The 14,004-nt window shown below is 38.5% G+C and overlaps 1 protein-coding gene across 6 annotated transcripts in view; it reads right to left on the bottom strand.

Moving 5' to 3' along the window:
- The window catches only part of LOC129176745 (piezo-type mechanosensitive ion channel component 2), a 115,886-nt gene extending 105,604 nt beyond the window's left edge, over nucleotides 1-10,282 (bottom strand). For all 6 annotated transcript variants that reach the window (XM_054767096.1, XM_054767097.1, XM_054767099.1 and 3 more), the window contains exon 1: nucleotides 9,794-10,282. In XM_054767096.1, coding sequence (XP_054623071.1) covers nucleotides 9,794-9,857 — 64 coding nt within the window. In that variant the 5' untranslated portion in view covers nucleotides 9,858-10,282. The remainder of the gene's footprint in view (nucleotides 1-9,793) is intronic.
- Nucleotides 10,283-14,004: the final 3,722 nt, after the last annotated feature.

Below are 14,004 nucleotides of genomic sequence, written 5' to 3'. Positions count from 1 at the left end.
GGTTTTTCAAGTTTTTATTGGAGTGGGTTTTTTTCTTAACAGAGACACAGTGTCTATTTTTTTTAATTATTTTTTGGTTCTGATTGTGATTTTTTGAAGTGCAATTTTTGCTAAAAGTGACAGTCCATTTTAGTTTTTTTTCGTCTTTTTTTGTTTTTTTTAATTCATTTAAAAGCTCTTGACTTTACAATTACAATGTTAAATACCCTTGAGAAATTCAAGTTTATTGCTTTTGATACAACGTACTGTCATTATTATGCCATATAATTAATAAAAAAATGTCTAAAAAAATGTTGTCAATAATATCGATAATCAACAATAATTTGTAGGACAATTATTGTCCAGCAAAATTTGCTATCGTGACAGGCCTAGTTACACCCCTATTCCACGTTTATATAGCCTATTGCCATAGAACACAATATTCTGTGTGCCTTGAAAGATCAGCCAAAATAATACACAAATTGGTTAGAAAATAACTTCCAGTTTTGCTTGCTATATCACATTTTTGGTACCCCTTTCACCTTACTTACTTACACCTTCACTAAAGACGTGATTGTTGGCAAACACATGACGTGGCGGCAAGATCAACATGGACACCACCTTCGTGTAAAAGTAACCTATCATTTATCCCTTTCATTCATCATTTAAATGTATTTATATGCATATCCAATTGTTTTTGGCATGGGAAACTATGAAAAAGTGTTTTGTGTTAACATTTTTGGCGTTCTGGAACAGATTAATTGGATTTACATGATTCCTTATTTAAATAAAAAATTTGGGTTAGAATGAGTATTAATCAAGTTGACTTGACAGCTAATGCTAACTACCACTAAAAACGTTTTCAGCTTTAACCCGAAAGGACTCTTCAGTTCATCCATCCATTCATTTTCTATGCCGCTTCACGTCATTAGGGTCGCGGGGGTATGCTGGAGCCTATCCCAGCTGACTTCGGGCACAGGGGGGTACACCCTGGACTGGTCGCCAGCCAATCGCAGTTCTTCAGTTCAAGGAAGAACAAATGAAATGTAGGTGATGTAAGTGTAGATTCAGAAAGAAGACTGTAGACTATTCAAAATATCTTTTTTTTTATATTAATGCTGATCAACATGAGTAAAGAAAATTCAAGTGTGAAGGTGTGACCAGTAATTACAAATGTCTTCCTCTGAGGTGATGAGCTTCAGTGGTTCATACAAAACATCACAATACAGCGTCCCGTGCTACATCGCGGTTACATTTTTTTTTTTTTATCGTTCTCTCACTCTTTCGCGGTTCTTAAAAAAATTATTAATAAATGATTGTTGTTTCGTGGTTGACTATGGACTATTAGTCAAAAAATATTGAAGTCATACGTACTATTCTGATCACCAGGCATCAGTAATGTTACATTGATGAGACATTAGCTTACATTCCATTACCTTCACACTGCATTTAGTCAGCCATGGTGTGTCCAACATGATAGAGTCAAATAAATTTTCCTCCCATTCTGAGTGGAAGTGGTAAGTTTTTGCTTTTTACTTTTTTGTTCTTCACTATTCACTTTCAAACCCTTTCTTTAAGAATAAATAAATTGGAGAGGCTAACTAGTTAGCTCAGTAGCTTGCTGTGCTTTAAGCGGTGGCAGTCTCTTATGTCCCTGCAGTGATCCCGTAGATCAGGGGTCACCAACGTGGTGCTCGCGGGCACCAGGTAGCCCCCCACAACCACATGAGGTGCCTGCAAGCCTGCTTTTCATTCAGGTTTTCAGTTAATAATGAAAGAACAGTAGAAAGAAATGCATTCTGAAATACAAAATGTGAGTTGTGGACACCTACATTTTGTTAATGTTCTGGTAAAACAAGCATATTCGCTTTGTTTGGGTTTAAAATAAGCTCTGAAAATAACTGTTACAAAAATGAGTAGCTCTTGGCCATTTTCATTTTGTAAAAGTAGCTCTCACAAGGAAAAACGTTGGTGACCCCTGCCGTAGATTGTGTGTAAGAGATGTGCAATGTCATGTCAACAAAGCCAGCTGCTACAACAAGGAATTTTCCCAGCGCTAACATACGAGTTATTATGTCTTTGTCTCTATACATGACTACTATATTAGGTAATAGGAGTATAAAGGTGACTATAGGGGTGTTATTTCATGTCTACAGGGCTCTAATAATGTTAAACAGTCATAAATAGGTTTTATATGCTTTAACTACGAAAATATTCCATTTACTCCTACTTGTCAGAAATTCACTTATTGCGGTCGGGTCTGGAACCAATTCACCGCTCAAAACGGCGACAACTATATACACAAAACGGCATTTCTGTGTGCCTGACTTCCAGTAAACAGCTGTGTGCCGACCCAAACAGTGCAAAAGTGTGCGTGTGTGCTTGCAGCGGTCGGGATGAGGGGGCTGCTCCTGTTGTTTGGGTGTTGTGTACACAAGGCCCTGCAGGCAGCTGTATGCTTTTCAAAACAGGTGCTGTCAGATGCACATTTGGGGGGGGGGCGTTGAAGAAAAGAGACTACGTCATGTCAGCAGTCGTTTCCTGCTCCTTTAGGACTTGGATGTGCAGCCGGCGCGTTGCAGACGGGAAGGAAGTAGCAGGTGCTTTGAGTCCCAGATAACATCTGCTGCACTCAGTCGTCACTCAAGAGGGCCAACTTTTATCTTTGGCCTCAAACGCGCCACGTTTTGTCATGTTTACACAGGCCGATGAGTCCAGTTTGCGCTGTTGATTGCTTGTTAACAAGTACGCTTACGTCATAATAACATAAGAAGAGAGAGGTGTGGGTAAAGACAAAACAAAACAAAAAAAAAAACAATTTCGCTGCAGATCTGGTCAACTTTTCTTCTCATCAACATTGGTGTTATTGGGGATTGATCTGATCAATGTTTTTTTGGCAGAAATTTTATTTTTAGTCTTCGTCTTCATCTTTTGGATAAAAATGCTTTGTGTTTTAGTCACATTTTAGTCAGTGCTACATGTGATAGTTTTAGGGTCTATCCACACAAATGTTTTCAGGTCAAAACGGCAAATATTATTTTATCATTTTAACCTCTCATCCACACAGATAATGGGTGCCCTGAAACAGTATTTTTTTTAAATGGCTTCCAGTGTGGAAAAATCTGAAAACGCCAGCCTGTCATTTCCGCATAGATGAGCAATCCGCTGCTTTTTACAACGATGATGTCAGCGACCCGTCGCCGTCACATCACCAGAAGTGATCTTTGACAAGCAAACGTGATATCTTTATTTGGAGTATCATGACTTGCTGCAGTCGACATTCTCCCGGTATTTTCTTGTCTTATACTCCCAAAATGATGCACATGTACTTCCACTTTGTCGGAAGTCTAGACGAGTCTTGGAAAGCGGAAGACAACGGACTTATGTGCATGCGTCCTTTCTTCTTCTACTGTATAGTATGGTGCGTCACGTGGTTCCGTCTGCATGTCCGTTCACAGCACCTCACGTAGGTGTGCCTTGTGTATTACATTGTTTTTCACTCAGTAATTTGTTTCCCGTCACGATGCAATTACTGTATTTACTAATCCGGGTGTGGTGAACAGTGTGGAGACAAAAAAATTTAACCCACCAAAAAAAAAAAAAATCTCAGGAAAACTAAAACTAAAAATGTTTAATTAAAAATAATTTACGTTTATGTACTGCCATAAATTAACGGTACTGAAGTCTTTCTGAGCAATGGCCCAAATTATATTGTATCTGTACTGTTCAGTTTGTTTTGCGTGTGTCCCAACTTTATTGTAAGCACACCACGGTAGGGTCTGTATGACGTCAGTGATGTACCCTTGTGACTTATGGCCCAAAGCTAGCAAAAGCACATAAGCGCCACCTGTTTAACATACCGCAATGTGGCAATGTAGGCTCGGAAATAACAGAAACTTCTCTCAAAACATGTGAAGTCAACGTAAATGACATGGAGTCTTTGAACGCACCTCCTCATTGCTCATTATAACATAGTTAAGTCTGATTCAAATACTCTGCTATTAAAGAAACCACTGTTAGGTGAATAGATTTTCAGACATCTGTGCCATCTATTAACTTGATTAAAATGTTGAGCTAATTTGGGGCTGTTAATACATAGAAATATATATTTATAACCCTGTCCTGTCATTTATCTTTCTTTCAATAAAATACAGTAATAACAGGTATATTTCAGACATGTTCTGAGATGGTGATTAATCATGATTAATTAATTTTAAACCCGTGATTAATCTGATTAAAAATTTTAATCATTTGACAGCCCTGATTTAAACAAATGGGGTACAGCAACAGGTCTGAACTGCTACCCTCCACATCCATGTTTCAACATTACACTTGCTATCCAGTTAAAAATCCCTGCATGTTCTACAGTCACATAACAGTAACACACACATAAACTAATGAATTGACGTTAGTACAAAAAAGCTAACTTTAGTCTGAAGTTAGCACTAAGTTTGCGCCAGGACTTGGCTTACTATGAAATGTATCACAAGCCAATTGTCGTTGAACATTGTATGTATATGATATGTTAACACAACTTGTTGGAACTTACCTTCAAAAGAATATCAGCGTGATGAGCCTTCAGCTGCTGCTTGAGATTGCAGCCACATTTACCGTCGTCTCTCTGCACATGCATTAAGTTTTTCTTTCGAATGGATTACATTTAAAGTATATCCACAAATCAGTGCGTCGTCGTGCATGCACCAAAAGCGCTCCTGTTGCCCGTGTCACCGGCCACAGGCGTGTTGAGCAGGAAGTGTGCTGCATGCTAAGCTAGGATGCATTGCTACGTTTTAGTTTTTGACAGAAAGATTGCATACAATAGGCAGAAACGTCATGCATTTTAAACGTCTGATAGACCGCCCACTAACATTTTCGTCCAGTCTCGTCAACAAAAACTCACTCACGACCCGTCATATTTTGGTCATCAAAGAGCCACGTTTAGCTCATCACCATCTCGTTTTCTTCATGAAAAAAAGCTGTGTCAACTAAATAATTTCGCTATTGTCACTGTTGATGAAAACAACACTGGAAACTGGAAACAACAAACTTGCTGATTTACATTTCCATCAAATAGAGTCAGTCTTTGGTGGACAAAAGGACAGAAAAGAATGGACAACCCCATCCTCAGGTGAGGAGTGACAAGAGCACTCATCCTGGCTGTCGTCGCTGTTTGCTGCCGCATACATTCCACTTTACCTTTCCTACTTCCTGTCAGCTCCCATGCACATCAGCGGTGACGGAAGAGTGCTCATTTGCAATTTGAAAAAAATAATAAGAAAAAAAAAGAAAAACCATAAATTATTAAAAGGTATGTTTACGATAAAAGGGAAGTCAATTCTCTCCCCAGCAAGCACATTATTAATTCATACTGTTAAAACGGCTTTCCACGAATTAATGGAGCCCATGCATGACCTCGCCATTGGTTCTGGAAATAAAGAGGTGGTGCTGCGGTGCATCGGGCTGTTGAGTGCTGCATTACAGTGGGACTAAGTTGGTCTTACTCATAGACTTAAAAAAACAACCTCAGACTCGGGTCCGCAGCGGCATCGTTTGCATTTGCGGCCGACCACAAAATAACCGCTTGAAACATTTAAACACAAACACCATTTCATTGAGGCTGCGGCCGCGTTCCCACAATGTGTGTGTGTAATAGGGCTGCACAAAAAAATTGCAATTTAGAGTTACAAGACATCCCTCATTTATCACGGTTAACTGGTTTCAGACGCGACTGCGACAAGTAAATTTCCACGAAGCAGGATTCCTTATTTAAAAATTGAATATTTTGGTAATTAGAGCATAAAAAACCTGTTAACCACCTTCTAAATATAGTTTTAACATTATCAGAGCCCTCTTGACATGAAATACCCCTATCGTTATCATGAAATAACCCTATCCTTACCTTTACACTCCTATTACACAATATAGTTGACATAAGACAAAATAAGACATTTAAGACATAAATAAGACTTGTGGTTGTGTGTGTTGCTATAAATATATTCCTGTGTTGCACAGGAAGTGTCAGGGGTTCAGAGTTTAGTTTTAGTTTACCATGGGTTATGGCCGCAACATTATTATAAGTATTATTATAATTATTATTATTATGTTTAGGGATGAGTACCAAAAAAAAGCGCCACCAAGTTGTGTGCTCTCGCATCCAGTCTCCTTAAAGAAGGCTTCTCATCCTTTAAGTTTCAGCAGTGATATAATGTTCTCTTGGAAAAGCAAGTAAAACATGTTTTTGTCTAAATGAAGTTGATTTTATGGTTCCCCTTTCATATCACATAGCCAATAGTAAATTTTAAAATATACACTTGATATGCCTGTGATCGGTATCAGTTGATCTCGCTCATGGATGATTGGTATCGGAATCGGCAGCATAAATCCCTGATCGGAGCATCCCAACTAAAAATCATACATGTGTATTTGGTTAGTCAGTGGTAAGTATACAACATTAACAGGTCGGTAGATAATATTACAAGTATGTGAGAAAGAACATTCACATCCAACATCTTTACTAATACTTTATTTAGTAAATTAAGCCGGGAACTTCCATATACAACAATTTAGATGTAATCTAAGATGTAATCCAGCAATTACAAATAATTCACTACGTAGCAGACAACTTGTATAGTGAAGTTAACCTATTCCAATGACGATTCCTTTTTATGACTCTCAGGAGCACCACAACCACATGAACCAAAGCAGATGGCATTTAAACACACATTCAAACATTACTCACAACACCAAAGAGCTGTAGAAATTTATATTATCCGTTACACCAACGGCTTCTACAAGGAAAACTTCTCTAACCCTTATCGGATGTAGCTTTGTCTTCTTCTACACACAAAGCCATTCAATGACCACAATCACCACCTAGCGTTCGTAGTAGTGTACTTCACTGCAAAGACGTTTGCGTCACTTTCATTTGGAGATTATATTACAGTACTTCAATTTGTACAATACTTTACCTTTCTTTATTTTTACTCCATCCTCTTTTGCTAATTTGTTTTAAAGTTATTTGTCCTCCATGGACTTCCACTACACAGCTTTTCCAGAGGGTAGAGGAAAGGAATATAAGTATGTAAGAGCTGGGTTTTAGTTATAGTTAAGTTTCATGTTGAAGACATTTCTGAAACAACTGTGATATTACATTGCAAACAGCTGGATGTTGTTTTCATATATTAAAGTGTATTAAAGTTTATATATTGGGAGATTAATATCTTAAAAAATAATAATAATAATAATTTGCTTTTATTCCAACATAAACACACAAAAGTACCGAAAATTTGTGTCGCAAAAAAACTGAATTCTAAGCAAATAAAACTGAAAAAATGGATTTCATAGTGCCCTAAGCGAGTTTGTTAAAAAAATTAAATAAAATATATTCTAAATCACACCACAAATTGATCTATAACCATGTCAAATGATTGGTCCTACCCTGAAAGTATTTTGCACGCCCATTTTTTCCAATATTATCTTTTATTGGATGGACTTTTATTGGATTAGAGACCTGACTCACAGAGGCTAAACAAAAGCTAAACAATATTGTTGGTCATGCTGTGTATAATAAAGTACAATAAAGTAAATTCAGCAATACTTTGGCTGCATTATTTTTAATGCTTTGAAGAGCTATTTTCATAATCATATTGGATTCCACAAATTCATGTTTGTAACAAAAGCAAAAAATAAATACAAAAAATAAAACAATCGGTACTGTATTGGATCAGATCAGCAAGACTAAAAAAAAAATTGGATCTGAAAACAAAAAATGTGGATCGAGATTGAGCAGTCCGGCTAGTAAATACACGAATGCTCCTTCTCCTCACGATGACAACAATTCATTCACATTATGTCAATGTCTATGAGATTCCGCGTTTAACAGTAAATTCCATTTTTATTGCCCAATTCTGCGATTGTGTTAACGTGGCAATCATCATACTCAGTCTTGATTGTGATATTTTTTTAAAAAACACCAAAATGAAGTGACAAAAAAGTTCATTTGTAGTTCTAAACATTTGTTTTGCTTCTCATGTGTTTCCCCACTTACTTTCTGCTAAAGCATCACCACCAATTATGCAAATTCGACAATTACATCATTGCCAGCCTAATAATAAAAAGGGTGTGATTTCTTTCCACAAAAATACATGGTCCTGGCATGGTGGGTGCGTGCTAATCGTAATCTCTTTTGCAGAATCATGCAGCCCTACTGCGCAACGCCTTCAAAGAGAAAAAAGCGGTTGAACATCATCTAAAAGAGTGAGTCGCCACCACTTTAAAGGACATGAACAAATCCACAAAACACTGAAGAAGCAGCAAGTAAAAGAAACATGAGTGTTTAGGGTTGTTGTTATGGGTTAAATGACAACATGACAAGTGTTTATTTTCAATAAACGTCTGCGAGTGATGGATTTGACACTTTTCCACTCTCAAATAAATAAACATTCACCTGCTGACCTCGACAGGTCAATGCACATACAACGTAATGAACCTGCCATGGAATATAAACGGCTTCATATTTGAAAGTAAGGTTTGACCGTGCTGACAGATTTAAGGTCTGATTGACCTTGTGTGCTTTGTGCTTCACGGACGTCACCGATCTATTTCTGTGTAAAAACAAGATGCAAAGGTTGACAACATTGCTCCTTAATGCTGCTAATTTACAGTGTTACTACTGCGTGGTCACTACTGTTCCCACCTATGACCCCCTCCCCTGTTGTTTTCATCATCAGGTTCTTACGGATACGCTGCAGCACAGCTTTAATGTCCACTTTTACGTTGGCATTTCTCATTTTTAACATATTCTAGAGATTCAGATACCATTAGTAAAAAAAGTGTTCATATCCTTAAAGTTTTTTTATTGAGGGAGGGCACTGTGACATTTTGATTATTTTTTTTATATATATTGTAAAAAGGCTAAAAAAACGCTTTGGGTTATTATTAGTTATTCATTTCAGCCTTTCAGCTTTTTCTGATTACGTTTTACCTTTTGGTCTATTTTTGCTGGGCCACATTTTGGACACCCCTGCTTTTATATTATAGCTCATCGTCAGGGTCGATCATGTGAAGTGATGTCAACTCTGTGAGCAACCACAACTTGGCTATTTAGCTTGTTAGCGTCGTTGTTCGCCAGTGAACGATGGTAATTTAAGAGACAGAGCAAGTGATATTCCAACTAGAACTAATCCATGTGTTACAACACTCATTTTTATTCCAAATTGGCAGGGGAAGGCATGCGCAGAGGTGGACTGTCTGCCCTCTATTGTACAAAGATAGGATATCTGTGTGTATCTAATAATGTACTACAAGCTGACATTACATTGCGCCTTTTTGTTGTGTATTGTTCCCATTTTCAGTTTTTTTTGTTGTTTAATTTTGTTTATACAATGTGCCATGGGCCAATAAAAAAAAAAAACAGTTCGCAAATGGCCAATGGGTCACACTTTGCATACCCCTGCTCTCATGTATTCCAAATTAGCAAATTTGCTAATACATTATTTTTGTTTCATTTTTATCAACTCTACAAATATGATAGAGAGATATTACAGAAGGTTACAGAAATGTTCATTTTTCGTAATACCAGCCAAGGCGTTGTGTCTACAACTGCCTTCACGTCACGAGGGGAAAATGCCACATTTGCGTTAACGCTGACGTGAATCTCTAAAGTTGCGTTGAAATGACCCTTCTGACGATGTTATCAGTGGGTGTAGTGGAAGTGGGGTGACTGGGCCATGACTTCATCCTCCATCCATCTCCACCAGACGCCACCGAGCAGTTCAACATGGCAAGGATGAAGAAAATGACTTTAAAAACTCACCAGCAGTGAGGCAGACAGGCAGCAGCAGCCTAAAGATCAGCCCGCAGACCACCTCCGAGGCCATGGCGATAAGAAACTATCTGTCTTTCTGTCTTCACTCGCTCACCATCGCATCCCAACAGTGGGGAAGAATGTCTTAAATCACCATCATCAGGCGTGTGTGCGCTCCCCCGTCAGTCTACTTTCCCCGAAGAAGACACCTGAGCGCCGGCTTGTCCACGGCGGCGAGAGAAGGCCACTTCCAGGCTTCATCGTCATCAGAAGCAACATCAGGAGAAGCTCATCCTCCAAAACTTACTCTTCAGGTCATGTTCGCCACTCAGGTGTGCCCAAAAAGTTTTAAAAAATATATTGGCAGGAAGAGGCAACAAGTGGTGTTGAGATTCAGACAAAGCTTCTTTTAACAAATTTGAAGTGCTGTCGAAGATGGTTTAGTTTTGAACACTTCCGAGAGCGCCACTTGCGCTCATCGTGTCTTCTATCCTGGATTTCAACTTTCTGCCCGAATGCGTATGGGTGGAGCGTTTTAAGAAGGGTAGTTTGTGATTGGCGTCTATATCAGCCAATCAAATGTATTCCTGTTTTTGACTTCGCCTCATTGGTTGATTGGCGGAAAAAGGGCGGGACCTGGAGCACACGTTGAACTATTACAAACTACGTCATAAATATAGCCTTAATTCCTACTTGATTAGGATATTTAAGACTTTATTCACCCATCCTTAATTCAACAAAATTAACAATCCACACGCATGACCTGAACTGTTCTACCTCTATGTTTGTTCCTGCCCATTTAAATGACAAAAACTTGTAAAACTGCTTTGCGCCGGGGAGAAACTGCGCCATCTATCGGTTGGAAATGAGACTGCAAAGGAAGTGCTCCTTGTACCAACAATACTGGAAGTTGAAAACAAATATAAACACATTTGATTTCACAAAGTATATCTGTTTGCAGTAAAATAGCTACTTTACAAAAAAAACATCATAATTATACATATACTGTAAAAGTCACACTGTGATCGGCTGGCGACCAGTCCATGGTGTACCTCGCCTCTCACCAAAAGACAGCTGGGATAGGCTCCAGCAATCCCCACAACCCTAATGAGTATAAGCGCCATAGAAAATGGATGGATGGATGGATGTAAAAGTCACAGTCATGGAGCCTATCTCAGCGGACTTTGGGGGGCGAGAGGGCTGTTTGCCTATCTGTCACAGGACACACACTGTAGATACAAATTAGAAATTAAAGTTAGCCTAACATGCATGTTTTGGGGATGTGGGAGGAAACCGCAGTACGTACAGTACACACTAAGTATTTTTTTTGTTTAGTACAGCGAGTGATTCATATTATGAATGCTTAGTATTGACAAAGAGTTGATCCTCTGAGTAAAACTGAATTTCCTCTGCCATGCATCAAGTCAGTGGGGAGCAAAGCATGATGGAAAATCTCAGTACTCATGTGAAGTGATGAATGGTCGCTTGGCCAGGTCACTTGTTATGGATTTAAAACAAATAAACAACTCAAAGGCTCAAAGATGGGAAGGACCGCTGGTCGGACACTACGGAGACCACAAGAGTCGATCATGTTAGACCTTGTTTTGTGGCCTGTGCTCTGAGGCCAGGCAGGGAGGATACGTGCTGATCCGATGCCTCTGATAGATGTGAATCTTAAGTAACGTTTGTCTTTGATCCATTACTTATCCCATTCTTGAGAGGGACTTATTGATTAGCCTAAATGGACCCAACTATTTAAAAGGGCACACTGATGAGTTGCGTGTTTGATGTTTGGTCAGCCCCAAAATCAGTGTGAAGCTGACCAGAAAGGAGAACTTTTGTGCAAACTGGACATTTTAATGATGTTCAAACTAAGTAATATGTTCCCCTAGAGCCTGTGTGGGAGCGGTAAGTTTAGAGAGATTTCTTTTTCTTCAGCAAACAGGCTACCCTACTGTAGCATGATGTTGCTATTACAATGTGAGTGTAATGTTAGTGCTTTAACTCACATAGCGATGCTAGTGTTGCTAACCTTTGTGTTTTCCTGTCCCACTTCTTAATCTTACTTTGCTGTATGTGATATATGGCATTTATTAAGCTGGACAAGTGCAGTGTATATCATAAAACTACATGATAGCACTCTGTCTGAGACAAACAGCTTATTAGACACACAAAACCGTGTGTTCCCAGTATGGCTTAGAAACTGTCTACATTCCCGCATCAAGACTTTTGGACAATATACTTCCAATACACCAGGGGTGTCCAAACATTTTTCCAGTGAGGGCCACATAGTGAAAAATGAAAGGATGCAACTTTGCCACTTTGATATTTCCTAAACCAACACATGTACATACAGTATCCTAAGAAATTATGTATACAGTATATATACTTAATTCCCATAGTATTTTTTACTTTATTCCCATAAATTTGAACTTTTTCCTCAATCTAATGTTCCAAAATGTACAACTTTATTTTGTTTCTCATAATATTACAATTTTTAAAAATATAAAAATGTTCTTTAATATTTCAACTCTATGCTGCTATAATGACATTATTTTTCTTCATAATAGCTACTTTTTTTCTTGTTGGAATACGACTTTTTTCTCTTAATATTTTGACTTTGTTCTTGCAAAATTATAGCTGTTTTTCACATTTCTGCTGTTTTTTTATTTTCCAAGTATTCAACTTTCTTCTTGTAAATTTTCTTCTTGTAATCATGACTTTGTTCCCATAGTATTTACAGTTAATCCTCAAAACATTATATCTTTTTCCACAACCTCATTTTTTTTAAATTACAACTTTATTCTTTGTTTTGTTTGTTTCTTACATTACGACTTTAAAAAAAACGTCTTTTTTCTTTAATATTTCAACTTTATGCCACTAAAATCCTTATAATATTACAACGTTATTCTCGTCAAATTACTCTTTCTCCTAATATGTTGACATTATACTCGTAAAGTTACTATTTAATTTTCTATTTTTGCAGGGTTTTTTTTTTTTTAGTTGTCTTGTTGAATTTGAAATTTTAGACTGTGCCGTGGGCTGCAAATGGCCCCCGGGCCGCACTATGGGCACCCCAGCAATACTGTTGTGAGACCTCTCAGACTTATTTAAAATGGTTGAAAAATACTATAATATGGGAGCTTTAACATGGTAATATACATGATACTCAATGCTCTTTCTTTATTCTGTTGGAATGCTATTTTAATTCCACTTCAGGGGATGTTCAGTTCAGCCAGCTCATTAGAGACGCTGGAACAGAATGTACAGGACAAATGGACTGATCTTCAATAGTGGACTTGCAATGACTAACATTAGCTCATTATTGCAGGATAATGGCTTTAAAATGGCTACTTATTGTTGTCATTTAGCTTCATAGCATATGGGCACGCTAATGCACCTTGCCAGCATGTCGGCCACACCCTGAGGAGCTAGCATGTTGATAGTTGTTGTTGTGATCATTGAATTGCAGGAGGGAGATTTTGCAGCACTCTCACACTGCAGGAAGGCGTTTGGGAGGGCTGGAGGCAGGGGAGGATTTCATAGCTGGAATAGCAGTGATGACCTTTTAGGTCATCAAAGTTCAGTGGCACTGTTTTTCTACAGGTCCTCCCCCATACAAGAGTCTGTTACTTTTTACCTCACCTGTTTGTGGTCACTTTACATGTTGCAGATGCAAATAAATTGTAAACAATAAAATAAGGTGAATGGGGCACTAACTTCGCTGATGGTCATGTGCTGCTAACTTGCACTTTTCCTTAGAGCAGGGGTCTCAAACTCAATTTCACTGGGGGCCAGTGGAGGTAGAGTCTGGGTGAGGCTGGGCCGCATCAAGTATTGGGAGTAGGGCTGGGAATCTCAGGGTACCTCACGATACGATACAATTCACAATACATCCATGTGATAACATCACTGTTAGTTCAGTGTTGGTGTTTGCTTGCCCCTGTAAGTATGTAAGTAACACTGAGCTTGCCCGGATGTTGCGGGCTGCAGTTACAAGGTACAATTTGGTGGACCGTAAATGGCCCGCGGGCCGCGAGTTTGAGACCCCTGCCTTAGAGTGACTTTAAGCAAATAATTTGCTCTTTGCCTTGAAGTGACTTTAAGCAAACTTTAAAACCAAACACATTTCCCAGCATGACTCACAACCTGACAATGTGTCATCTTCAGGATAGCTGCTGCAAACTTCCTCGCACAGAACACACGCAATCTAAATGCTC

Source organism: Dunckerocampus dactyliophorus, chromosome 2 (genome assembly GCF_027744805.1).
Source record: "Dunckerocampus dactyliophorus isolate RoL2022-P2 chromosome 2, RoL_Ddac_1.1, whole genome shotgun sequence".
Classification (NCBI taxonomy): Eukaryota; Metazoa; Chordata; class Actinopteri; order Syngnathiformes; family Syngnathidae; genus Dunckerocampus; species Dunckerocampus dactyliophorus.
This window is presented reverse-complemented; position numbering and strand designations above follow the sequence as displayed.